At 52.6% G+C, this 23,176-nt stretch overlaps 9 protein-coding genes across 9 annotated transcripts; 4 read left to right on the forward strand and 5 right to left on the reverse strand.

Annotated features, from left to right (window-relative positions):
- Nucleotides 1–24: 24 nt before the first annotated feature.
- Nucleotides 25–2,516, forward strand: PHATRDRAFT_35055 (predicted protein; the record flags this gene model as incomplete). The annotated part of the gene is made up of 5 exons (XM_002179292.1): nt 25–1,645; nt 1,740–1,777; nt 1,863–2,043; nt 2,085–2,141; nt 2,191–2,516. The coding sequence occupies 5 exons, from the start codon at nt 25–27 to the stop codon at nt 2,514–2,516; spliced, it is 2,223 nt and encodes a 740-aa protein (XP_002179328.1).
- A 465-nt stretch (nt 2,517–2,981) lies between these two features.
- Nucleotides 2,982–4,961, forward strand: MCM6 (predicted protein; the record flags this gene model as incomplete). Its single annotated transcript, XM_002179293.1, has 1 exon — nt 2,982–4,961. A coding segment is annotated over one exon (1,980 nt), but the record flags the coding sequence as incomplete, so codon positions are not given.
- Nucleotides 4,962–5,755: 794 nt separating this feature from the next.
- Nucleotides 5,756–6,942, reverse strand: PHATRDRAFT_45371 (predicted protein; the record flags this gene model as incomplete). The annotated part of the gene is made up of 1 exon (XM_002179514.1): nt 5,756–6,942. The coding sequence occupies exon 1, from the start codon at nt 6,893–6,895 to the stop codon at nt 5,756–5,758; it is 1,140 nt and encodes a 379-aa protein (XP_002179550.1). The 5' UTR covers nt 6,896–6,942.
- Nucleotides 6,943–7,403: 461 nt separating this feature from the next.
- Nucleotides 7,404–9,422, forward strand: PHATRDRAFT_35058 (predicted protein; the record flags this gene model as incomplete). Its single annotated transcript, XM_002179294.1, has 1 exon — nt 7,404–9,422. The coding sequence occupies one exon, from the start codon at nt 7,404–7,406 to the stop codon at nt 9,420–9,422; it is 2,019 nt and encodes a 672-aa protein (XP_002179330.1).
- Nucleotides 9,423–9,640: 218 nt separating this feature from the next.
- H2B-1a (histone H2B) lies at nt 9,641–9,991 on the reverse strand (the record flags this gene model as incomplete). Its single annotated transcript, XM_002179515.1, has 1 exon — nt 9,641–9,991. One exon carries the CDS (start codon nt 9,989–9,991, stop codon nt 9,641–9,643), a length of 351 nt encoding a protein of 116 aa, XP_002179551.1.
- A 1,569-nt stretch (nt 9,992–11,560) lies between these two features.
- Nucleotides 11,561–13,973, reverse strand: PHATRDRAFT_26970 (predicted protein). Its single transcript, XM_002179516.1, has one exon. It carries the CDS (start codon nt 13,575–13,577, stop codon nt 11,613–11,615), a length of 1,965 nt encoding a protein of 654 aa, XP_002179552.1. The 5' UTR covers nt 13,578–13,973; the 3' UTR covers nt 11,561–11,612.
- A 630-nt stretch (nt 13,974–14,603) lies between these two features.
- Nucleotides 14,604–15,293, forward strand: PHATRDRAFT_35061 (predicted protein; the record flags this gene model as incomplete). The annotated part of the gene is made up of 1 exon (XM_002179295.1): nt 14,604–15,293. The coding sequence occupies one exon, from the start codon at nt 14,604–14,606 to the stop codon at nt 15,291–15,293; it is 690 nt and encodes a 229-aa protein (XP_002179331.1).
- Nucleotides 15,294–15,329: 36 nt separating this feature from the next.
- On the reverse strand, nt 15,330–18,301 carry PHATRDRAFT_45373 (predicted protein; the record flags this gene model as incomplete). The annotated part of the gene is made up of 4 exons (XM_002179517.1): nt 17,898–18,301; nt 17,490–17,781; nt 17,143–17,326; nt 15,330–17,030 (listed from the first exon to the last, which is right to left on the reverse strand). The coding sequence occupies exons 1-4, from the start codon at nt 18,175–18,177 to the stop codon at nt 15,330–15,332; spliced, it is 2,457 nt and encodes an 818-aa protein (XP_002179553.1). The 5' UTR covers nt 18,178–18,301.
- Nucleotides 18,302–19,914: 1,613 nt separating this feature from the next.
- PHATRDRAFT_35063 (predicted protein) lies at nt 19,915–20,594 on the reverse strand (the record flags this gene model as incomplete). Its single annotated transcript, XM_002179518.1, has 2 exons — nt 19,915–20,409; nt 20,592–20,594. 2 exons carry the CDS (start codon nt 20,592–20,594, stop codon nt 19,915–19,917), a joined length of 498 nt encoding a protein of 165 aa, XP_002179554.1.
- Nucleotides 20,595–23,176: the final 2,582 nt, after the last annotated feature.

The following is a 23,176-nucleotide window of genomic DNA, read 5'->3' on the forward strand; positions in this document are numbered from 1 at the left end:
GTACACTCCATATTGAATTCCAGTATGAGGAGAGCGAGTCCGAGATTGCAAGAACCGTCGCCATCTGCGGCGTCCGTGTCGGCTCTGGCGGCTCCGGCTCCATGGTTTGGGCTGCATCCTGCCGGACCCACCACGCGTACCAGCCGCGCGGCGGCCTTGTCCTGCCTCGGACGCCTCTGTAGTGTCGTCGTGCTTGCCATATTAGCTAGTAGTCACGTACATCGTGTTTGGCAGCAGTATCCGGAGTGGCTTCCCACGTCGTCGCGCAATGCCACTGCGTCCATCACTCTGGACTCCGCATCAATTCACGCACACACCGGACTCGTCCAGGAGTCGCACCACCCGAACGACGGATTCCAGCGCGAATCGGTCTCGTCGTCGGTTTTGGGCGATGCGTACGACGAACAAGGTCGGGCGGGGTACGTGGCGGATCCCACCGCCTTGCGGCGCGAGCGGCAACGGTTTCGACACGCGAGGACCCGGGAGGCGTCGGAATCCGGGGCAACGGAACCATCAATCGAAGATTCGTCGGATTATTGGCACATTCTGGAAAATTTCGTACCGTTCCGAGCAGACCAGGATCCGTTGCTCAACTCGCGGAATCATCCGTTGCGTGCCAACGTATCTTCCGATTATGTGTGTGCGTTCCCCCCGGGTCGGGGACTCGAAGAGGAAGGTGGGTACAAGCTCTTGACGGAAAAGATACGACTCCAGACCGTGCACCGTCGAAACACTACCACCACGCCGCGACTGTTGTGTGCCGTGTACACGTACCCACGAATGCGAGATTTGGCTCGAGCGTCGGCATTGTCGTGGGGATACCAATGCGATGGTTTCTTGGCCTTTACGACGGAAACGATTCCGTCCTTGGGCTTTGTCCATCTATCCCACGCTGGCAAAGAGTCCTACCGGAACATGTGGCAGAAGACGCGGTCCATCTGGTCCTACATTGCTCGACACTACGCGGACGATTACGACTACTTTCATTTGGGTGGGGACGACATGTACGTGCTGGTGCCGAATTTGCGAGCCTTTTGGCAAGACGAGATTATCCCAGACAGCATGGGTACTGGTTCCGGTGCCGGCCAGGACCAAGCCATCTTTACGGGTCAACAAGTAGTGTTGCGTGAGGGGCAGCGTCCCTACGTCTCGGGTGGTCCGGGATACACAATGAATCGTGCCGCCTTGCATCGTTTGGTGAACGAGGCCTTGCCGGAGTGCGAGGTGGATACGATTGCCTCGCACGAAGACCGTCTAGTCTCACAGTGTTTCGACCGCATCGGGATAAAACCGTGGGACAGTCGTGATGTACCCACCGGATCCCAGCGCTACCACGACTGCTCACCACACCACTTGTACACGTTCCGTGCGGTGACTTCGTCCGGTCGCGGCCGCGGTTCGTTCCACGCGCGTGCGGCCGCCTACTGGGCGAGCCAGCCGCGGTTGGGTTCGATGGTCGGAACCAACGAGACGACGGGTCCACGGTACGGCTTGGCAGCGGCCGCCACCCACAGTATTTCCTTTCACGACGTGCACAATCCGCTGTACGTGGCACGCATGTACGCGTTGCTGCATCCCGGGAGTTGTCCGTCCGCGACGGCGCTCGGCCGTGGACTCGCGCAGAGTCACGGGCATCGTGCGGCGGGTTTCTAGAGGACGCTTCCAGAGGAAAGTGTCTGTGTGTTTAATGTGTAAGTGTGTGTATAATTAGGTGGTGGTGTCGATACATGTATGTATAGGGGGGTACTACAGAGATCGAGAACGAACGGTTGGGGTTGTACGTTTGGAATTAACAACGGTAGTATTAGTCTAGAGGAGTACCTATTTTGTAGTATGGTTGGGCCGGTTCTCTCTCTCGGTAGCTCGGGCGCGAGGGTGGGGGTTCCATGCGATCGTCTCCTTCCCTGGAGCCCGTAGGGAGGGTTGGCGCGTCGGCCGAAAATCGAGTCTCGCACGGCGCGCGGCCCAATGACGGCCGGCGTACACGACAGACCGGTTTCGGCCTACCGCGAGACATACGCGCCATCTCGGCACACCGCGCGCGTACCAACAAACCCTCACACCCCAACTGACAAAACGAACAGGGCAGCACTCTCATATACCACGACAACACTATCGAGACCTGACAGGGAACACGGTCGGTACGAATCCCAAGATATATACACACACTAGACAAACACTTGCTTGCAGAAACACTTTACTACAAGAGAAAAGGGATGAATGCGTTGGAGGAGAGGCTTCCAACGTCGGGGAACGCATCGGACGACATGGACGACGCGTCGCTGGACCGCGGCATTCCGGGAACGGAGGACGAGGACGCGTCGGTGGCACGAGCTCGAGCACACGTTGCCGTCCTCGATGAACCTACGGGTGATCGAGTCCCACGCGATACGACGGGAGATCAAGCCGTCTTGGGAGCAGCTGCGGCGCAGGACGGGGTAACGGCCTTTGCCGTGACGGATGAAAGTGGACAACTCGTCCTCGCACGTTTTCAACAGTTTCTCGGACAATTGTGAGTACCCATTGTGTGTGTGTGTGTGTGTGTGTGTGTGTGTGTGTGTGTGTGTGTGTGTGTGTGTGTGTATATATGTATACGTGTGCGCAGTACACTGTACACCTACTTATACACAAAGAGTAGAATAGAGAAAGAATGCGGGCCAGAGCAACCTGTTCGCAGGATCCGTGTGGACGATTACTTTTCGATGTTGCACTGTGTTTCTCTCACAATCGTTTGCGCGCATTGTCTTGTTGGCTTACTCGGGACAATTTGACACAGTGCGGAAACCATTCCCGACGAGAACCATGCGCAACAACAACAACAACAACTGGACGAACCCACACAATCTACCGTGGTCTACCCCTACGCCGAACAAGCCACACAAATGGCACGTCGACAGCTCCAGAGACGCACCATTGGACAAGACGACACGGACACCGATGTTGATCCTTCCAACAACAACAGCAACAACTCGGTCTTTTCCAATACTCTCTTTCTCGACTTTCAACACGTCATGGAACAAGACATGGAACTGGCCGAAGCCATACAGTCGGATTACGTTCGCTTCGAACCCTTTCTGCGACAAGCCGTACAAACCTTCGTCCTCGAACTGCATCCGGAATTGGACGATCCCGCATCCCACACCAACCATCATTCCACGCCGCACGCACAGTCACTCCGCAACGCAACATACTTCATCGCCATTCATAACGTACCCGGTTTGCTGCCCGTGCGGGAAGTCCGTACCGACCGTATTGGTAGACTCACTTCCGTCGCCGGCACCGTTACCCGAACTTCGGAGGTCCGACCCGAACTCCTCGTCGCTACCTTTCGGTGTCAGCAGTGCGGACTCCTCGCCGAACGTATCGCCCAACAGTACCACTACACTCGTCCCACTCTCTGTCGAAACCCCCGGTGCGCCAACGCATCACCCCTACTATTTACCCTGGAAACCACCGCTTCCGAATTCGTCGACTGGCAAAAGCTCCGCGTGCAGGAAAATTCCGACGAAATACCCCCCGGATCCATGCCCCGCTCCATGGACGTCATTGTCCGTAACGAAATGGTGGAGCGCGCCAAAGCTGGAGACGCCTGCGTTTTCGTCGGCAGCATGGTTGTCATTCCGGACGGATCAGCATTGGCCCGGGCCGGCGAAGCCCCCCGTGCCACCACCCGGCGCAACGGACCCACCGACGCCGCCGCCGGTGGAGGAGGTGGGGTCCGCGGACTCAAGGCACTCGGTGTTCGGGAACTGACCTACCGTACCTGCTTTGTCGCCACCTGTGTCCTCCCTACCGACGCACTAGCCCGCGCCGCCGCCGCACCGTCCGCCACACACCGTACTCACGCCACGGCCGCACTCTTGTTCGGATCCCAAGCGCTCGAACACCACGAACCGACACCCGAAGAAGTCGTCCTAGAGTTCACCCGGCAGGAACGTAACGAAATTAGGGAAATGAAGTCCAGCTCGCGATTGTATCAGGATATGGTGGAAAGTATCTGCCCCACCACCTTTGGACATAAGGAGGTCAAGAAAGGACTCCTCCTCATGTTACTCGGCGGGGTCCACAAAACAACCACGGACGGCATCAAACTGCGGGGCGACATTAACGTTTGCGTCGTGGGCGATCCATCCACGGCCAAGTCGCAGTTTCTCAAGTACGTACACGCCTTTCTACCGTCCCGGGCCGTGTACACGTCCGGCAAGGCCTCTTCCGCCGCCGGTTTGACCGCCGCCGTACAACGCGATCAGGATACCGGCGAATACTGCATCGAAGCGGGAGCGCTCATGCTGGCGGACAATGGCATTTGCTGCATCGACGAGTTCGACAAGATGGACCCCAACGACCAAGTCGCGATTCACGAAGCCATGGAACAGCAGACCATTTCCATTACCAAGGCCGGTATTCAAGCCACCTTGAACGCTCGTGCGTCCATTCTGGCAGCGGCCAATCCCATTTACGGACGCTATGACCGGACCAAGACGCTCAAGGCCAACGTCGCCTTGTCCGCACCCATTCTGAGTCGCTTCGATCTATTCTTTGTTGTGCTGGACGAGTGCGATCCGGACTCTGATCGACGAGTAGCCCAACATATTCTAAAAGTTCACCGCTGTCAGGAAGAAGCCGTCCAACCACCCTACACCAAAGAACAAATGCAACGGTACATACGGTTCGCACGGACACTCTATCCCAAGATCACTCCCGAAAGTCAACGCGTTTTGGTAGACTGTTATCGCAAACTTCGGCAAGGGGATACCCTTGGCCGATCCCGCACGGCCTACCGCATTACTGTACGTCAGCTTGAATCCATGATTCGGCTTTCTGAAGCCATGGCACGCTTGCACTGCGATCCCGAAATCCAGCCCGCCTACGTACGCGAGGCCTTTCGCCTCCTCAAAACGAGTATCATTCAAGTGGAGACCTCCGATGTTGACGTGGATGACTATGACGACGAAGGGGAACCGGAAGCTGCGGTTTTGCACGGTGACGATGGCGATGACGACTCGCAGGGCGGTGACCACGGTGGGACTGACACGGCGATGAGGACTTCGGATGACTTCGAAACCCAGCCGCCCCAGTATCCTGGCGAATATGGCGGAGAATCGGCCCCAGAACGCCCAGGCTCTTCGTCGGAGCCTGTTACAACATCTACTGCTACCGCACATCCCCCGAAGAAAAAGACCAAGATCAGCTTCGAGGAATACGAAGCGATCGCCAATGCGGTGGCTACCCACTTACGGTCGTTAGAGGGCGAAGACGAGACATCGGAAAGCAAGTACCTCAGGTGGAGTGAGGTTGTGACGTGGTACCTGGAACAAATTGAGCAGGACATTGGTGATTCTCTGGAGCATCTGGAAGAAATGCGCAAAAAGATCAATCTTGTAATTCGTCGGTTGGTTAACACCGATATGGTTCTGATGACAGTTGGGGATCCGCCGCGGAATAAAAAGGCGGAGCAATCGACCGTTCTAGCGGTGCATCCAAACTACGTCACGAATTAATGGAGCCGATGCACTGTTGGCAGCGTGTGTCGCGGGGGTCGAACATAGGGACACGGCGGCCTCTCTGACCAGCGCCGTTAGAGTTAAATTGAAAGCTACAAGCAGGTCCTGTAGGCTACTATTTTTTGGCAGAATCGAGAATGAAAACGAGTACTCCACTTTTTGGATAAGCTATACTTACTACGTAGAAGGTGGTTCTGGGAAAGATGGTATCGATCCGCCCGTAGAAAAACGATACACGCTATTCTAGCCTTTTACATGAGAATGTCTCCGAGATATTCTCGTGCGCCTTCCCCTCGTCCACGCGCTGCCTTTGGGGAAGCAAATTTGAGAGACGATTTGCTCTTCATGGATTTGATGATACCGCCGGGTTGTTCGTTGGGATCGGCCCCACCCTTGTACAGGGCTTCCCCAACCCATACCGAGTTGAAGCCTTGATCCCGAACCGACCAAGCATCCTCAATCTCTTGCAGTTGCTGGTCATTATTGGCAAGGATGTTGGCAATTTTGCAAACTTGCTGTCCTTCCGGAATGACGAGTCCATCGACGGCGGCCACCATATCCTCTACCGTTCCCAGATGCAAGATACTGAGCATTCGAGCCCCGCTATCGATTGCGGTTTGCGCTTCTTCCTTGGAAGACACGGCCACAATAGCTTCCAGGTCCACAGCCTTGGTTGCTTTGAGAAGGACTTTGGTTTGTTCAACACCGAGGGTAGGTAAATTGAGAACGAGTGCGGCACATCCGTAGGCGGCGGAGCGCGCCACCTGCAGTTCGTCCACAATCAGGTCGTTGTTAATGACCGGCAAAGGTCCCGGGACTTCCATTTTGGCTCGTCGCTGTTCTTCCACAAAGTGTCGGATGTCATCGTAGTCGCAACCCCCCATGCGTGGATCGGCCATGACGGCAATGGCCGACGCACCGTACTCGCGAAAGGAGGGGGAGAGCAATTCCGGTACATGCATTTCGTGAATAAGTCCGGTTGGATTGAATCCGCACTTGCGCTTGTATTCGGCAATCACCGTAATGGTTCCCTTGCGACGAGTCAACGATTCTTGCAAGGGACCCACAACTTGATCGGCCAACGTTTCATCGTTGATCGTTGCCAGGTTTTCCTTGAGTAGATTGTACTTTTCCATAACGTGCTCTTCAACGCCACTTTCAATGTATTTCCGGAGTTCTTGTTCTTTGGCTTTCTTTACGAGCGCACCAACGGCACAGAGCGAGGTGGAAGAAGATACCGTGTGTGGTGTACATGGCCGTACGGATATAAAAGACGTGGTAACAGTGCTAGCGACGGTAGAAGGAACAAACGCAAACGACGCCGAAAAGCACGTCCAAGAAACGGCTGCCAACAAAGCGCTCGTGCTCGACAGGGAATATCGCATATTCATCTGATTTTGCACTATGCTATAAGAGAGAGGGTGACGAGCGGTAGTAGAGACCAAGAATAGTAGTGCGTTCCAGCGAGAGGGAGGGATGATACCAAAGAAATTACCGAACGTTGTTGGTGTGTGTTTTACAGAACGCGACAGCCTGCGGTGATGGACGTCAACGTTTGTCTTGTCTGTACGCGCACCGAAAAAAACTTGGATCGCCTTTCCATCGTCCGCTCGCTAGTGTAGAGTCCGAAACGAGACACTTTCAACGACAATCCAAAGAAAAGTCGAAGAACCAAGCCCGGGTCTCTTTGGGCTCAATCACGTGTGATTTTCCGGGTTTTAAAATGAGATTTGGCGTTCGAACCGACGGCACCCTCATTCGTTACTGTTACTTGACTGTGTGAGGAATTTCGTTCTACCGAATCACACATCCATCCACCTTTGTGTTTGTTCTCTTTGTTGGCGTCGTTGGAGGCGACTGACAGAGTTCTCTCCACCCTTACTCATGGTTTCACAGTCAATGTCGATAGAATCACTGGCGGAAGAATCGTCTTCCGTGTCAGTGACTGATTTGCGCATCGTTTGCTTGATTCCTTCCGCCACGGATATTTGCGTCGCTCTCGGATTGCAGGCTGCCATTGTCGCCGTCACGCACGAATGTGATACAAACCTTTGGTCGCGAGCGTCGTCGCGTACGGCAGTCAAGATCATTACAAGAGACGGGGTGAACGGGAACGAGACGTCGCAGGGTGCCATACACGATCAAGTTGTGGCGAGCTGTCGGGCAAAAGATGAGGCCGTCGGTGATGGGGACATTCCCGCACTGGCGGACGTGCCTTCCTTGTATCCCATTTGGGAGGACGAATTCCGCGAGGCTCTACAGCTCAACGACGTTCACGACAGTAGTAAGCGCCTTGTGATTACCCAGGACCTGTGTGAAGTGTGTGCTCCCTCGTCCGAAACCGTTCGTCGGCTTGTGGGCAAGGATGCCTCACAGCCGCCACCGCCACACGAGGTTCACGTTGTGTCCCTCACGCCACAATCGCTGTGGGACGTTGCCGCTAATATTCTCACCGTCGGCCATGCCTGCGGGGTCCCACGACGTGCCAAAATCGTTCACGATGCGTTTCTGAGTAATTTACAGACACTGGAAACGACCGTTACCGAAGTTCGTTCCCATGATGGTGCACCCAAGCTCTTCCTATTGGAATGGTTGGATCCACCCTTTGACGGTGGCCATTGGATTTTGGATATGATGCAGTTCGCCGGCGTGCAACCCGCCCAACACAAGCACACCCAGAAATCGACATCGACGACCTGGGCTCAAGTCCGTCAGGCCGATGCCGATGTGATTCTGGTCGCCTGTTGCGGTTTTGGTCTGGAACGGAACGTTCGTGATACTTTCGGTGCACGCAACCAGTTGCAACAACTGCGTGCCGCTCGCAATCGTCGCATCTACGCCACCAACGGTGACCACTACTTTGCCCGTCCCGGTCCTAAACTACTGCATGGTGCAATCATAATGGCGTTGACAGCTTACGCGGATCAGCCGGAGGTGGTGCAAGCGATTCAGGCTTTGGACTTTGTCGACGCGGAACTGGGTGGATATCAAATGGTCGATGTTCTGGACCCTACCATTGTACAAGCAAACAACGATGTTCCCGACATGGAAGACTTTGACCGCTTGCACCGCGAAGCCTGCAGCGCCGGTTCGTTATCCTACCCGGACCCCGTTACGGGCTATAAGGTCTTCACCGAGCTCGCCCACCGTCAACGTGGCAAATGCTGTGGTTCGGGCTGTCGGCACTGCCCGTACAATCACGAAAACGTCAAGAATAAGGCGGGGAAAATACAACAGCCGGCCATGCTCACCGCTGGCGACCAGACGGGTCCACTGGCACTGTCCAACGGAAACCTGCACGTGCTGTTCTTTAGTGGCGGTAAGGATTCCTTCCTGGCTATTCGGGCATTGACTCGACAAGCCAAACAGACTGCCCCGTTTGGGTTAGCCCTGTTAACCACGTTTGATGCCACGTCGCGTATTATTGCGCATCAGGATATGCCGATTGATACCGTTGTGGAACAAGCGACACATCTGGGTTTGGCATTGATTGGTGTCCCCATACACCGGGGGAGTGCCGAAGGATACGTGACACGAGTTCGCAAGGGGTTAGAGGTATTGCAGAGCAGCGTTAAACCCCCAAGCAAGGTCACAACCTTGGCCTTTGGCGATTTGCATTTGGAAAATCTGGTGGAATGGCGAAATTCCCAAATCGGATCGCTCGGCTATAAATTGCAATATCCCGTATTCCAGACCGAGTACGAAATACTGTGGCAGGATTTGGAAGCGTCCAAGGTACCGTGTGTCGTATCGTCATCAACGGTTGATCACATCCGTGTTGGGGATGTCTACAGCCGAGAGTTTGCCCAACGGTTACCGGAATGCGTCGATCGCTTCGGTGAGAATGGTGAATTTCACACAATCGCACAAGTTTGGGAAGTAGACCGCATCACGGCTTTGGGATTTATAGATAGTTAAAACCTATTTTCTTCACTGTCCCAACCCAACAACTTTGGTGTTACAAATGAAGCTAGAGCTACCCAGCTCTACTAATGGTAAATAGTGGACGGGAAAGAATACACAATTGGGCTTTTCTTTGAAAGATGGGTGGATTTTAGAAAATCCGGTTTTTGGATTGATGTGAATTTCTGGGAAATCACGATCGTGAAATTTTTTTCACTGGTTAGCTCTCTATTTTACGAACTGGAGAACTTGGTAACAGCCTTGGTTCCTTCCGAGACGGCATGCTTGGCGAGTTCACCGGGAAGCATGAGACGAACAGCGGTCTGGATTTCACGACTACTGAGCGTCGCCTTCTTGTTGTAAGTAGCCAGCTTACCGGCTTCGGTAGCAATACGTTCAAAGATATCGTTAATGAAGGAGTTCATGATAGACATACCCTTCTTGGAAATACCGGTATCCGGGTGGACCTGCTTGAGGACCTTGTAAATGTAAGAACTGTACGTCTCCGTACGCTTCTTCGATTTGGTGCCGGTAGCCGCCTTCTTGGGCGCCTTGGCGGATTGCTTGGACGGGGTCTTGGCCATTTTGACTGAGAACGGGGACAATACGGGGACGTTCGAAATTTGTGAGAATACGGAGCGTCGGCTACCAACGCGGTGCGGAGAGATCCCCGGCGACGCGGAAATTGGTACCATCCACGTAGGATTTGAACGGAACAAACTTGGCGCAGTATCGAGTCCACATACGACAAAAATCGGGCGCGGGCACTAACCTAGTCCGTGACTTACTGTTCTGCTCACGACTCTAGACACGATCTCGGCTGGCTTCCCACCAGCGAGTCGCATCAACGTTGAATCACGGTGTCGTCTAGTGTCGCCAGGAAGGCCCGTCCCGCTCGCTCACCGTCCCGGAACCGTCCATCGAGTTTTTTTGTCACACCGGTGCACACTTTTTCGCGCAATTGACAGTGAATCGGCGAGACGATCACTTATATTACCTGTGACCAATCTACGAACTGTTTTCCAGGAACCGTCGTAACGAAACAGGAATTGAGAAGACGCAACCATTGTTCGCGAACACCGTTTTTACGCGGGAAGCAACTCCGAACAGCACATTTTGGCTAACTTTGGTTGCAGTTGGTGGGGCACATAAAGTCGTCCGAAGTAATGGCGTCTCGAGACTTGGCGAGTCACGGCAGTGGTTGGATACCCTTCGGTCTCTTTCGCAAGAAAAAGCTCAAAATTGCCCTGCTAATAGTCCACACAGAGGCCCGGTACTTTGAGATACTGACGGTGGAAATGGACGCCAAAAAGGCGCTGGTTGCAGATATTCTGGAAGAAATTGCGAGGCACGCGAAAAGGAAAGAAATCCGTGAACGACTCTACATGGGGCTCTGCAACCACCAAGGGGAAGCCTGGACAAAATCCCAGCTATTATCGACATGTACGAAAGGAAATGAGGTACTGCTCGCTATACCCGACGGATCTTCCGCCCAAGAATGTATACGAGAGGCGACTCCGGTGTTGAGGCAAGCGCAGATTTGGCGAGCTATATCTACGGTATGTGCTAGATGAGGTTCAAACATGCTGTGATTCCCTACTTGGACTGTTTCATGCCCCGACAACACTCTCACCGATACTGCTTTTGCTTACCTGCTGAAGTATTTACACAATGCGCCTACTATTTGGAGTGCCAATGATTCGGTGGGTACAGCTGTCTCGACGGATGATACCGTCGAGACGCTTTCGGATGACACCAGTTTTCACTTCCAGATTTCCCGAGCTTTTCCACTACCACCATCGTCGACGATTGGAGCTCGTATGGGTCGCGTATACTGACCATTTGAGGCTACCCGATCACGAAACCTTTGACAACGAGCAACAAATGTACTGGTGAACGTGTCCATAGATAGAGCATACGTTCCCTTTTCCGAGAAAAATTCCAAAGTAACGACAAGATCGGTATAGGGACGGATCATTCCCGCTCAGAAAGGTTCTCGTCAGTGAGAGCTCGAAATCGGACGACACACCAAAGGCGCAATCGTTCGCAAGCCCTTTCGGTAGAACGACTTTACTACACTTCTTCTTACATCACGTGCACTTTTTTCAATCGTGCAAGCTACTCGATGTAGCTGAATAGACTGTTCTCATTCTGAAAAGAGTAAAGTGTAATTGTTTTGCAAATTATATCAGTCTGTTGTTATTTCTAAAGTCGCGTAATGTCTCGTCCAAACAATCGACGCTTGGTCCAGTCATTCATCACGAGCAGTCGGTTGCGCCAACTCACTTGCTTGGTCAAGTAGACACTGCGCCACAACGCGTTGCCGAGTTTGCCCTTGCCCTGGACCGAAGCACCATCCGGCACGGGTGTCACCTGCGCCAAAGCAGAACCCCCACCAGTATAAGCTAAAATGCCCAAATTCAAGAATTGGAACGGTTTGGCGTATTCGTAGTTATTCGACGCAAATGCAGCAATCGCGTCGGAAAAGCTGGTTTGTGTCCGGGCGGGGTCTTTCCGCGGTGGCGGGAAGATGCCATCTTCAGTCAGAGCCGGCGTGAACTCAAACTTTTTGTTCAAAAGCTTGGCCAAATATTCCCCCTGCTGTGAGGCTACTTGCGCCGTCGCTGGAAGCTGCTGCTGGAACATGCATGAGCAATCACCAAAGGACAGTACTTTGCCTTGACCGCCAATGGCCCGCATCCAGCAATCCACAGCGACACGTCCCCGTGCAACGGCTTGTGCCGACGCTTGTTCATCGCCGAGACTTTCAATCAACTGCAGTGTCAGAGGAATCGGACCATTGCCAGCTGCCCAAACAGCGATACCGTACGGAATTTCTTGGCCATTGTTCAGTAAAATACGATCCTCCTTGACTTCCTTGACGGAAGCTTCCAACAAGAGTTCTGTCATTTGAAAATTGGGCGGCAGTAACTTCGCTACTTTGGGGTCCGAAATCATGGTAGGACGCTTCAGCTGGGCAATGGCTTCTTGCTGGAGCTCTTTGTCGAAAGGCGCCAAAACCATCGGCGACGCTTCAATGACCTTGATGCGCACGTACTGGAGAAGCTTCGGATAGTACTTGGGGCCGTCTTCCTCAACAAAATCACGCAGCTCGGCGGCAAACTCGATCCCGGTAGGACCAGCACCAATCACCGCAAAAGTAAGGTTGCGAATTCTCTCTTCGTCAGAAAGACCCGGTAAGTTAGCTCGTTCAAAGCAGTTGATGATGGAGGTTCGTACGCGACGTGCGTCTTCAACCTGTCGCAAATAGTTGCAGTATTCCTTGACTCCAGGAATGCCAAACGTGTTGGTTTGAGCTCCCACCGCCACTACGAGACGATCGTATTGAACGCTGAAATCTTGGATATCACAACTATTGCCTTCGCAAATGACGGACTCGCAGGTGACTGTGTTTGTTTTCGTATCAATGTTCGTGGCGGTGGCCTCCAAGAAATTGGCTTGCGGATTGATCGCCCGGATGGGTTCAGTAATGGAACGGTATTCCACTGTACCGACACTGGCACCAGCGAGCATCGGGGTGAAAAGAAAGTAATTTCGGGGAGAAATGACGGTAACATCGTACAGGTCGGTGTCGATTTCTTTCAATAGAGAAGCCGAGCCCCAGCCTGTCCCGAGAACCACGACTCGCTCCTTTTGTCCCACGCTTCCGTTGACGTCACTGGTAGAAGTGGCCGCTCCCGTTTCGGCGGTGCGTTGGAAGGATTTGGCAATATCGTGCACGGTTCCTTCCAAGAATTCAACGCCTTTTTCTGCCAAAAAGAGCGGGTACGCCCTCGGTTTGGTCATGCGCTTCATGCGCGAGTACATGTCGGTGTAGTCCGTCTTGACGTCGGTCTCCTCGGCTGCTACCGCATCCGAAGTGCCCATGCGCTCCAACAATTCTCCGTCCGCTACGGCATACTGTGCTTCATCCTCTACGAGAGAATTCCGCTCCGCAATCTCCCGACGGAGTTCTTCTGGCTTTTTCTGGGTGGACGCGGCGAGACTGGTAGTGCTCCTCGAGCGCGACACAAAGTGTTTGGCGGCTGAGGACTTTCCAGTCGTGGCAGGGGTAGCCCAACGAGAACTCTGTGTTGGCTTGGGGAAGGCGTAGGCGTGAGTAGTGACAATGAGCTGTAGAAGCACGAATGCGGTAGATTCCCACTTCATCTTGATGCGGAAGTTGTCGTGGAGAAGTAAAGAGTCTAGAAAGTGGTGTTGAGTTCGTTGGAATGCGAAAAGGTAAACACTTGAGAGTTCAGAACTTGCTATCCCTCGCGTTTTTGTTCTTCGGTGATGTTTATCGATCCAGTTGGTTGCTGATTAGATGCTGTATGAGCAAGCGATGAAAGAGATTTGGGTCCGAACGTCTGCTCTACTGGATACCTGCCTGTTGGTTTGGTAGCCAATGCAGTGACTTGTGAGTGAGACTTTTATACTCTTGTGCGAGACTTTATGTGGTGAATAAGGCGTATTCGCTTTTTCGCAAATTCGAGTGGACTGGAAACCGAACCGGTGCTACCCTTTGCTATTCCTATTGTGACTAACGAATGGTAAAAGAAGGTCACTACAAACCGTTGTCGTCGCTCATCGTCGTCGGCCGTAAAGGCAGACGTGGGGTGGTTTCCCACGAGCGAACGACCAAGATACGGAATGCGAACGGTAGGATTTACCGTTAGCGGAGAACGGACTGACTGACAGTGACCATCCCGGACGCGAACACGTACGACGATTCTACGAAATCGCCAGCCCAGGTTCTCCATAATATCCGGGTCTCGGTACAGCGGCCGAACGCCGACAGTTCGGTACTCCCCCGTAGATCACCTCTTCGTTTGTTCACGATGGTACAGGACTGGCTAGAGACGACCAATCCACAGTCGCTTCCCATCTCGCCACGACTTTTGTCACGTTTTGGGGACTAACTGTAACATAAGTGCAAACGGTGAGGGTGTCAAGAGACTTACTGTCTACCCGTAAATTATGTCAGTTGTAGGCCAGCAACACTTTTTTACCGCTTTGACCGACTAATTCTGTTCAATGCTGACTAGAGCAGGTCAAGCCATTGCCAAGACAGTGGTGGTGTGGCGCACTACCGGGAGTCCGGCGTCTCGACTGCGTCGTGGGCAATATCGAACACTGCTCAGCAAAATATCGTGCCCGCCGTTGGATTCGGCCGTTCCGGAACGACCATGCACCATGGTGGTCGCCGAATCATTGCTCTACCCTTCCTCGTCTTCGTGGAACTCAGCCTTCAAATCGAGAGCTCCCCAAGACCACGGCATTTCGACGGGAGCCTTTTCTTGGAGTGATTCCGTGACCAACTGGAAAGCTGCCTTGGATGAGCTCAAAGCCGACTTGAGTGCTCACCACGACGTCGTGTTCATTGCCCGTGGGCCACTGCAGTGCTGGATTGCGCAACTCTACCTGGAAAGCCATCCCTTGGCGGGCCTCATATTGGTAGATCCACTGCCTTTGGACGATCGCAACGGAATCAATCAATTCGAGTTATACTACGAAAAACACTCCTTCAAACAGAGCAAAGAGTATCATATTTTTCGCAGTATCCTGGACGACACGACCATGTCGGCCCCAATACCGCACGCTCTGCAATTGGAAGCCGGAGCGGTACCCATGATGGTGTGGCACTCCATTCCTCGTCCAGCCTTCAAACGCGCCGCCGATTCCACCGCCCAGCGACATTCGAATTCCAACGGTCCGTTTGGAATTGTTCCGGTCTTGCAGCTCCACCTTCCCCTCGTCAAGAGCACTCCAAACGTCCTCGGTATAAACTCTCTAGAAAACGCAAAGGGGGGTTTAGAAATGGACAAGTACGCTCGAGAAGCAGTAGATATTGCCTGCTCCTGGACGATTGATCAGGTTCTATAAAGTTAACGCACGAAACGATTGGCCTTTATTTGAACATTACGTAATATCGTCGATGTCAAAGTTCCATGTCTGGTTCGCGTACGCGTACACCAGTAAGAGCAGGAGCATGGATTGCAATACCGCTCGGGACGATAGACCGTGCTCCTTATCCTCCACAATAGTATTCGAAACGGGTTGTGTGACTTTGTCGACACGTTCCACTTTATCAACGCCCCCGAAAAACACGTTCAGCCGATCATACGCGTCGATGCGATCGTAAGGAGAATTCGAAAAGCGCTTCAGCTGGTTATAAAAGGCTTTCATAATGTTGAGACGCGCCGCATGGCGATTCGAAGTGTTCACAACGATCCAAGGATTGCTGTAACCAATCGAAGAATCTTCCTGATCCGCTACGTGACCAACGTAATCCGTATTACGGACAACTTCCGTAAATTTTTCTAAATTCTCTTCGTACTTGTTGAAAGCAATAAAGTCGGTCGGGTCGATGTGAGCCTCAATCTCTTGCACCCCTTCTCGAAATTGCTCGACACTGTTGGCGTCCAACCACGTGCGCAAGTCCCGTGCAATCCTTTTGTGCGCCAAGCGCTTGCCAAGCGTTCCTGCAATACTGTCGCGATCGGTCACGAAAAACACCTTGCAAAAGAGCACGCCTTCGGCGCGGCAATTGTAATCGTATGTTCGAAACTCTTCGTACCGTTGCATCTTCTCGCTCAGTGTCGCGTCCTGGAAACCGCCGTACACAAAGTCCCCCGCCGGACCCCGATCCCACATTACCGATGCGAATGCCGGGACTTCTTCGTCATCGTCGTACAAATCATCAGGGTATTCAAAACGTATCCGGTCCATCCAGGGCTTGGCCTTTTGTTCCGGTGTAGGTGGGCGATTGTGCTGGGCCGTACGCACGGCGTACCCACTTTTTTCCAGGGCTTGACAAATAATGCCCCCCGTCGAAGATTTACCAGCACAATCCAATCCTTCCAGATAAAGAATAACCCTGGATGGAGCCTTTCCGAGTGTTTGCAATTTGGACACCAATTTTGACATTTTTTGTACTTTTTGTTCGATTTCTTTCCATCGAGTATTGTCTCGGCGTTGTTTATAGGATTGTCGCCCACTACGAATAAAAGCTTTGAGGCTCAATAGATCTTTGGGCGGAGATGCTGACTTTGCCCTTTGAGGACTACGCTTACCCAAAGGCAACCGGACCGTCCCCATTATCCGGCAAGCATTGTCATAATCCTGGAGCTCACGATCGAATCGCATTTTCAAAGCGGCCCATTCTTGGGCTTGGAAAAAGGCGCCGGAGTACGTAAAGCCCTTTACGCTGGCTTCCCTAGGTGTCGCGGCATCCAAGATTGTGCCGTCCGACGTGTCCGTAACTCGATTGATGTAAAAGTCGCTCCTCCGTTCCAGAAGGATGTAGCGTGGCATTTCGTCGAGAATACTTGGACCGTAAGGTGTGATGTGTAGCATGACAATTTGATCCGTTCGTTGCATACGGTAGACAGCTCTACCACCCGAGCCACTGCCAAATACCTGGAAACCCAACTTGGACAATGCCTGACGCGTTTCTTCGGGATCCATACCGTGTCCGACACCTTCAGCTACAAGGCGTGCGAGGTTTAAGAGATCGGGGTCGAGATTTGTATCCTGGTACACTCCCGCTTTTTGGTGAAAGTGCATGATGCTTTGGACCGACTTCCAACGGTAGTTGGCGTACTTATACGTGTTGAAGGTCTAAAGACAGGGCAGGGAACGAATGAGAAACGATCCATAACATCGTGGTATTTGATAGATGCAGAAACATCCATAGCCACGTGCAGTCCAAGCATAAGTACAAATTACTTACCAATTGACGCCCGAGGCGAGAGCCTTGGAAGGATGCGACGAAAGGAAGAATCGCTCGCAGAAATCCCATGACCACAACTACGGGACGTGATTGGACAGAAATATACGGTGCAATAACGACGGCGGAAAGGGGAAAGGCGATGAATTTGGCCGACCAATCGACGAAATCTCGAGCCCAATAGCGACTACAGCGATTCCCAATAAAGGCACTGGCAAGGGGGGGAAAGAGAAAATACGACAGAGCGATCAGTGGAGAATTTCATGGCTACCACGCACAACGAGAAGGCTTGCATACTCCAACCGATCAGGCAAGTGTATACATATGCAAAATTGCAGTGCCTTACTTACAATGTTTCGGCAATCCCGACTTCGTACAAGCGATTGTCGACCTTGGCTTCCCAAGCGCGTGCGACGGCCAAGACGATACGTAGACTTCGCGTGAAGGGGTGCACGTCTTGTAGGAAGGGTCGGATGGGTCCGCCTTGTCCGATCCGTTTGACCACTTTCAAAGCCTGCTTGGCCTGTTTCTTCTTACTGACATCGTAAGCCTGCATCATGGCCCAGTTCAAATCATCGTAACAGAACATGAGACCACCTGCAAGGCGAAGAAGCAGACGACTGGTTTTCCACCAGTGGCGGACTTTATTCAAGCAAACACAGCGAGAGAAATACGCATTGTTTTGAGATGTGTGCACTACCAATGTCATAGAACATGAACTGTCATAATCCAAATGCGTGCGCGAATGCAAAACGTACATTGGTTCAACTGATATATAAAAAAATTGCGGTGACGTTTCCCACGGCGTTCCGGCGGCAACGTTGGGCTCGTGCGAGGATGTTGGTGCGAATAGTGATGCTCCTGAGTGAACAAGGCGTGCACGAGCTCGGCAATTTCGTGTTCGACTTCCCTCGGCACGTAACTAGGCTTACCGACGAGCAACAACTGACGCTCCTCCCTCGATCCGTCGGCTTTGTTGTACAACGAAACAAAGCCGTCTTCGATTGCCGCAGCTTTCTTGGGATACAACGAGGCCATCGTACGGCAGAATGCAGCGATGGAGTGCGCGTAACGAAGCGATCAACGGGTAGTCTCGGCAAAGGAACGACTCCCTCTAGACGAAAGGAAATGGTCTTGTCCGAGCTTGGAACTTACTGTTGCATTAATCCTGAGTTTGAGATGTGGGGGTGTCACACGGAATGTAACTATCTGACGGAACGAAACCCGCCAACCGACACAAAACTGCTAGCAATATCCGCAAAAGATACGCTTCGCTCCCTGTCAGTTTCTTGCCCTACCCTATAATTTTGACATGCCAGTCACGTTTCTTACGGGAATACTCTCGGTGCCAAATCATCCCAAACGCGAAACGAGTCGTTAAATGGTAAGTTCGATGACCATGGCGAAGCACTTGCGTTGCGTAGTGGATCGAATGTTCTTTTGAAAATCCAGTGTCACTGAAGGATATAGCGCTGGGAACGACACAATAACGAGATATTGCTGCATCCATGAAGCGTGGCCTAGGGACCCTCGTCAATGGTGTCCTCGTCAGTGTGGCGTTCCTTCCAATCGGCATTGCGTTCTCGCCACGTCCTTTGTTACTTCGAGAAGCCTTACGTAGGACACTCGCAAGCCGACGCTTGTCATGTCCGTTGTTGCCTCTAAAAGTAACAAAATTGTCGAGAATGGCGAGCGCTGATGCGTCGGACGATTCCACAGTACAAATGCCGCCTCCTCTTGTGCTTCACCACACCGCATTGAAAACACGAAACATTACCCGAGCCGTACAATTCTATTCGCTCTTAGGATACAGCGTGACGACCAAGTTTCGAGCTGGTCCCGCTCGTGCGGCTTGGTTGGAACTGGACAGAGACCCTCTGAGTAGCCACAATGGTACCCATAGAGCCATCAGTGCAGCTGCTACACACGCTCGTCTGGAACTCATTGAAGTACCGTCGTACGTGCTGAACGAAAGGCCCAATACGCAACATCGTGCGCTGGATTTGATGCAGCGACAAGATTTTCTGGGATACAACCATGTTGCTTTGGATGTGACCCGACAAATTCAGTACACCAACTTGCCCGACCTATCATCCTGGATTGCCCGATTGAACGAAACGAGTATAGAGCGGTTCCGCAAAAGTCTGCGGGTGGCACTAGAGCCTCAACAGCAAATCATTGGAACAGGTGTCTACGAATTGGCCTTTCTGTTCGATACGGATGGATGCTTGGTCGAGCTGTTGCACCACCAATCGGAACTGTCACAAACTATTGAATCGGGCTGGGAAGCGTGGACTGGCCAAGGCTTTGTCGGAGTCAATATCAATAGGGAAGAATAGGCTGGGTGGATCTGTTGTGTCACAGGGATACACACATCTCAAATCCATACACCACACGTCCATAGGCTGTTTCCGTCTTTGCGCGGACTCGTCGCCATTGAGATCCGGTTTCTTTCTTCCAACGAGTACCATCGGAACGACCATAAAACCAGGGCACGATGAAGCGGTCTCGAACGAAATCTTATTCTACAGCGAAACAACGTCCACTCTTGCCATACGGTGTCCACAGCCTAATCGCGCGACATTGGGAGAGCGTACCTACCTAAATACGTCTTTCTAAGCGGTAGCGGGCAAACCATGGTTGTTTGCTCCTTCCGATAGCGGTAGGGTAACTTTGGCTTACATAGTTCGTACGTTGCCACGTGCGTTTGTGGATAACTTGTCTAGCCCTCGCCCACAATACGGTAGTCTTCACTCACAACAAGTAGAAAATGATTCAGTATCGGGGCGGTGGCATACCTCGTCCCATTCCAGGCGGTGGCATACCCGCGCCCGGTGGTGGGGGTGGCGGTGGCGGAAATGTTCCTCCGGCACCACCAATCCCGTGAATTGGCGCCGCACCCAGCCCTACCGGCGGAGCCCCGGGTGGGGCCATGGAAGGTACACCGCGTCCGGCACCCCGAGCCATACCGGGACCGCCCGGTGTCAGTTTTCCCATTGTTGACGGTGGCGGTGGGCCTTCGACGGCTAAACTAACGACGTTTTCTCCGCGAATAAGGACCAAGCCCAAACTGCGTTTTTCCGTTCGTTCTTCCAGCAGAGCGGCGCCACCTTTGGATTTCAACGTACGGAATTCTTCGGCTTCGGATAAGACGAGATTTAGGTGCTTGTCAAACGCAAGAAAGGTTCCCACAATTGACCTTCCATCGTGAAGTGTTACGCGGAGACGGTGCTCGACGTACCGCAATAGCTTACTTCCCTTTCCGGTTGGCTGTAGAAAACAACGACCAAAGCCGAGTGTATACGTGAGAGACAGGGTAAGGCCGAACCACAAAGCATTCCAATTCCAGTTACCGTATAATTCTTTGCGGAGCAGCAATTTAGCGAATATTGCAGCTAGGTAAAGATGTACGCATTCTCTTTTGTTGCACTCGCACTCGCACTCGCACTCACCATGGTCTTATCTATCTCGGGTAAACAGAGTGTAATTCTGTAGAGGAACCGAGTCCTCGCTGTCTCGCGGTTTGCCAATTGTAGTAGATTGGCACTCGATCCGCTTTGCGAATGACGGAGATCAATTCCCGAGCCGGTAACGATTCCGTATTCTAGACTCCATTCCCGTTTCCGACTGCGTACATTTTCACTGTCAGTCTCGAATTTACTGTGATTCACGGAAGTTCGAGACCAAATTTCTATATTTACGTGACATCGCATCACCTATTATTTGAAGAGTTCGATCCTTGTGGCAGTGTTCGGACCATGGCTGTCGTGCCTCACACTAAGCTGCGCCAATTCCAATTCCTTGTTTTACCGTTTCCAGTATACTACTCGGAATGGACTTTTTCGAAGAAGTACTGAGGAAAATCGGAAACAGGCCTCTGCTGATTTCTTCGACGATCCTCGCGATTGTCTTCCTTGCGAATCGATTGTTAATTGTCCGTGCCGTTTCAAGCATTGCCAGTCGCTTGTACCTACATACCTTCGTCGTAGGTGCTACGCACAATCCAGACGAACCGCAAATTACCGTGAGTGGTCTCTATATACACCCCGGTACGTGTTGCCATCGCAATGCTCTACGAACGTTGTATTTTTCGAACGGCATACAGTAATTCCAAAAGGAAATGCTCACCTTAATCAACCCGTCGGCCTTCCTTCTTCCAACTCATCATCTGCAGTCAAGTCACTCCGACCCGTCTCCGTCAAATTTGCCACCTTGGATACCAAAGGATTTGTCGACGACCGTCGATACATGCTGGTAACACCGGCACCGCTTCCCGCGTGGGGTTCTTTCGGATCCCACGATCCGACCCACCGCTTCTTGACGCAGCGGCAGTGTCCGAGTCTGGCCACGGTGGTGGCGGAACTCCAAGACGGAACGCTTCGTCTTTCTTCCTTCAAATTGCCGAATGAATCGGTAAGTATTTCCGTGACTCCGCTACCGGGAAGCGCGCTGTATCGAGCCACTTTGTGGAGCGATATGGTACAAGTCCGAGACATGGGTGAACAAGTCGCCGCATTTATGCAAAAGTTGGTCAATCAAGACAATGCAATGCCGGACGAATTGAAAGATTCCGTACGTGTCGTGACGCAAGATAGGCGAGATGGCCGTATCGCGGACGACAAGTACGTGCCGGCATCGGCGCGAACATCGACCGGCAGAACTCCGTCGGTGGCACTCACTGACGGTTTTCCGATTCTGCTGGCGTGCGAAGCATCCTTGGACGAATTGAATCGTCGGCTCCAACAAAAAGGCAAGGGGAGCCTGCCGATGAGTCGGTTTCGTCCCAACATTGTCCTTTCGGGAACGATGCCGTTCGAAGAAGACCATTGGAAAGTGATTGCCATCGATGGAGTATTGTTTCATATTGTTAAAGGCTGCCCAAGATGCAAACAATCCTGTACGGATCAACAAACGGGTGATGTCACGGATGAGCCCTTGGCAACCATGGCTGAGTTCCGTGCCTTGCAACCCGGCAACAAGGATAACCTGTACTTTGCCCAAAACGTATTGTCCGCTCCAGGCTCGAACAGGAAGCGCATTTCCGTCGGCGCCCGTGTGCAAGTGCTTCAACGCGGTGATCCCGTGTGGGAAGAATAGAAGATTCGTTAACCGGGAACGCCATTTCTGCACTCTTTGTTGCTTGTTTGACTGCGAAACGCGTGGACTCGTGGCTGCGGTCGGACTCTATTCCGGCACACATGGTATTGTAACCGAATACTGACAAGGAAGTGGGTGTGGTCACGTTTGGAATAGCATAGCCCCACACATTCCACGTTTCTATAATGTGTTACTTTTTATGAATTTGTGGCATACTGTTCGTTTCTGCTCACCAAGCCAGTTCTAAAAGACGCGAGGACCCACAATGGTAACCCAGACAATGGCGTAGATTAGATACGTTAGCCAGGATAGATTGAAACGAACAAAGTGTGGGAGATTGCCTTTGCCTATGCAGGTTCCCATCCAGGCCTGTTTGGAAGGAAACGTAAACGTGACGTAAGGTAACGGCAAGCAAAGGATGGTGAGGACGAAAGTCTCGTCAAAAAAGGCTTAATTTCACCGCCGGCATTCCAATGTCCGGCCATTGCTCTGTAACGTACACAGTGATGATCAAAGCCTGCCACGCACACGTTACAGTCGGGACAGTGTGCCCCGTCCGGAGGTTGGTACTCTTGACAAAAGTCACACCAACGGTGTTGTCGAGTAACGTTGGTCCCCCGATCGGCCGACAGAAGGACCACGCCGGGATCGCGAAAGGCGGTATTGCCCAAGTGGTAGGTTACGACCATCATCCAAAGAGCACAAAGGCCGGCCGTCCCGACCCCGATTTCTCGCAGACTAACGCGTATAAAGTGCACAGACGCACCGACAAGCAAGGCGAGGACGACTGGGGGTCCAAACGTGTGTGGTCCCCGGATGCCCCAGCCAGTCTGGTACAAGAGTCGCGGTGCAAAGATCCGCATGTTACCAACGGTTTGGGCGGGAGCGCACCAACCAGGCAGCGGGTCAATATCGGTAGCAACCGTGTTTGCGCCAGCAA

Source organism: Phaeodactylum tricornutum, chromosome 6, assembly GCF_000150955.2.
Source record: "Phaeodactylum tricornutum CCAP 1055/1 chromosome 6, whole genome shotgun sequence".
In the NCBI taxonomy this organism is placed as follows: Eukaryota; Bacillariophyta; class Bacillariophyceae; order Surirellales; family Neidiaceae; genus Phaeodactylum; species Phaeodactylum tricornutum.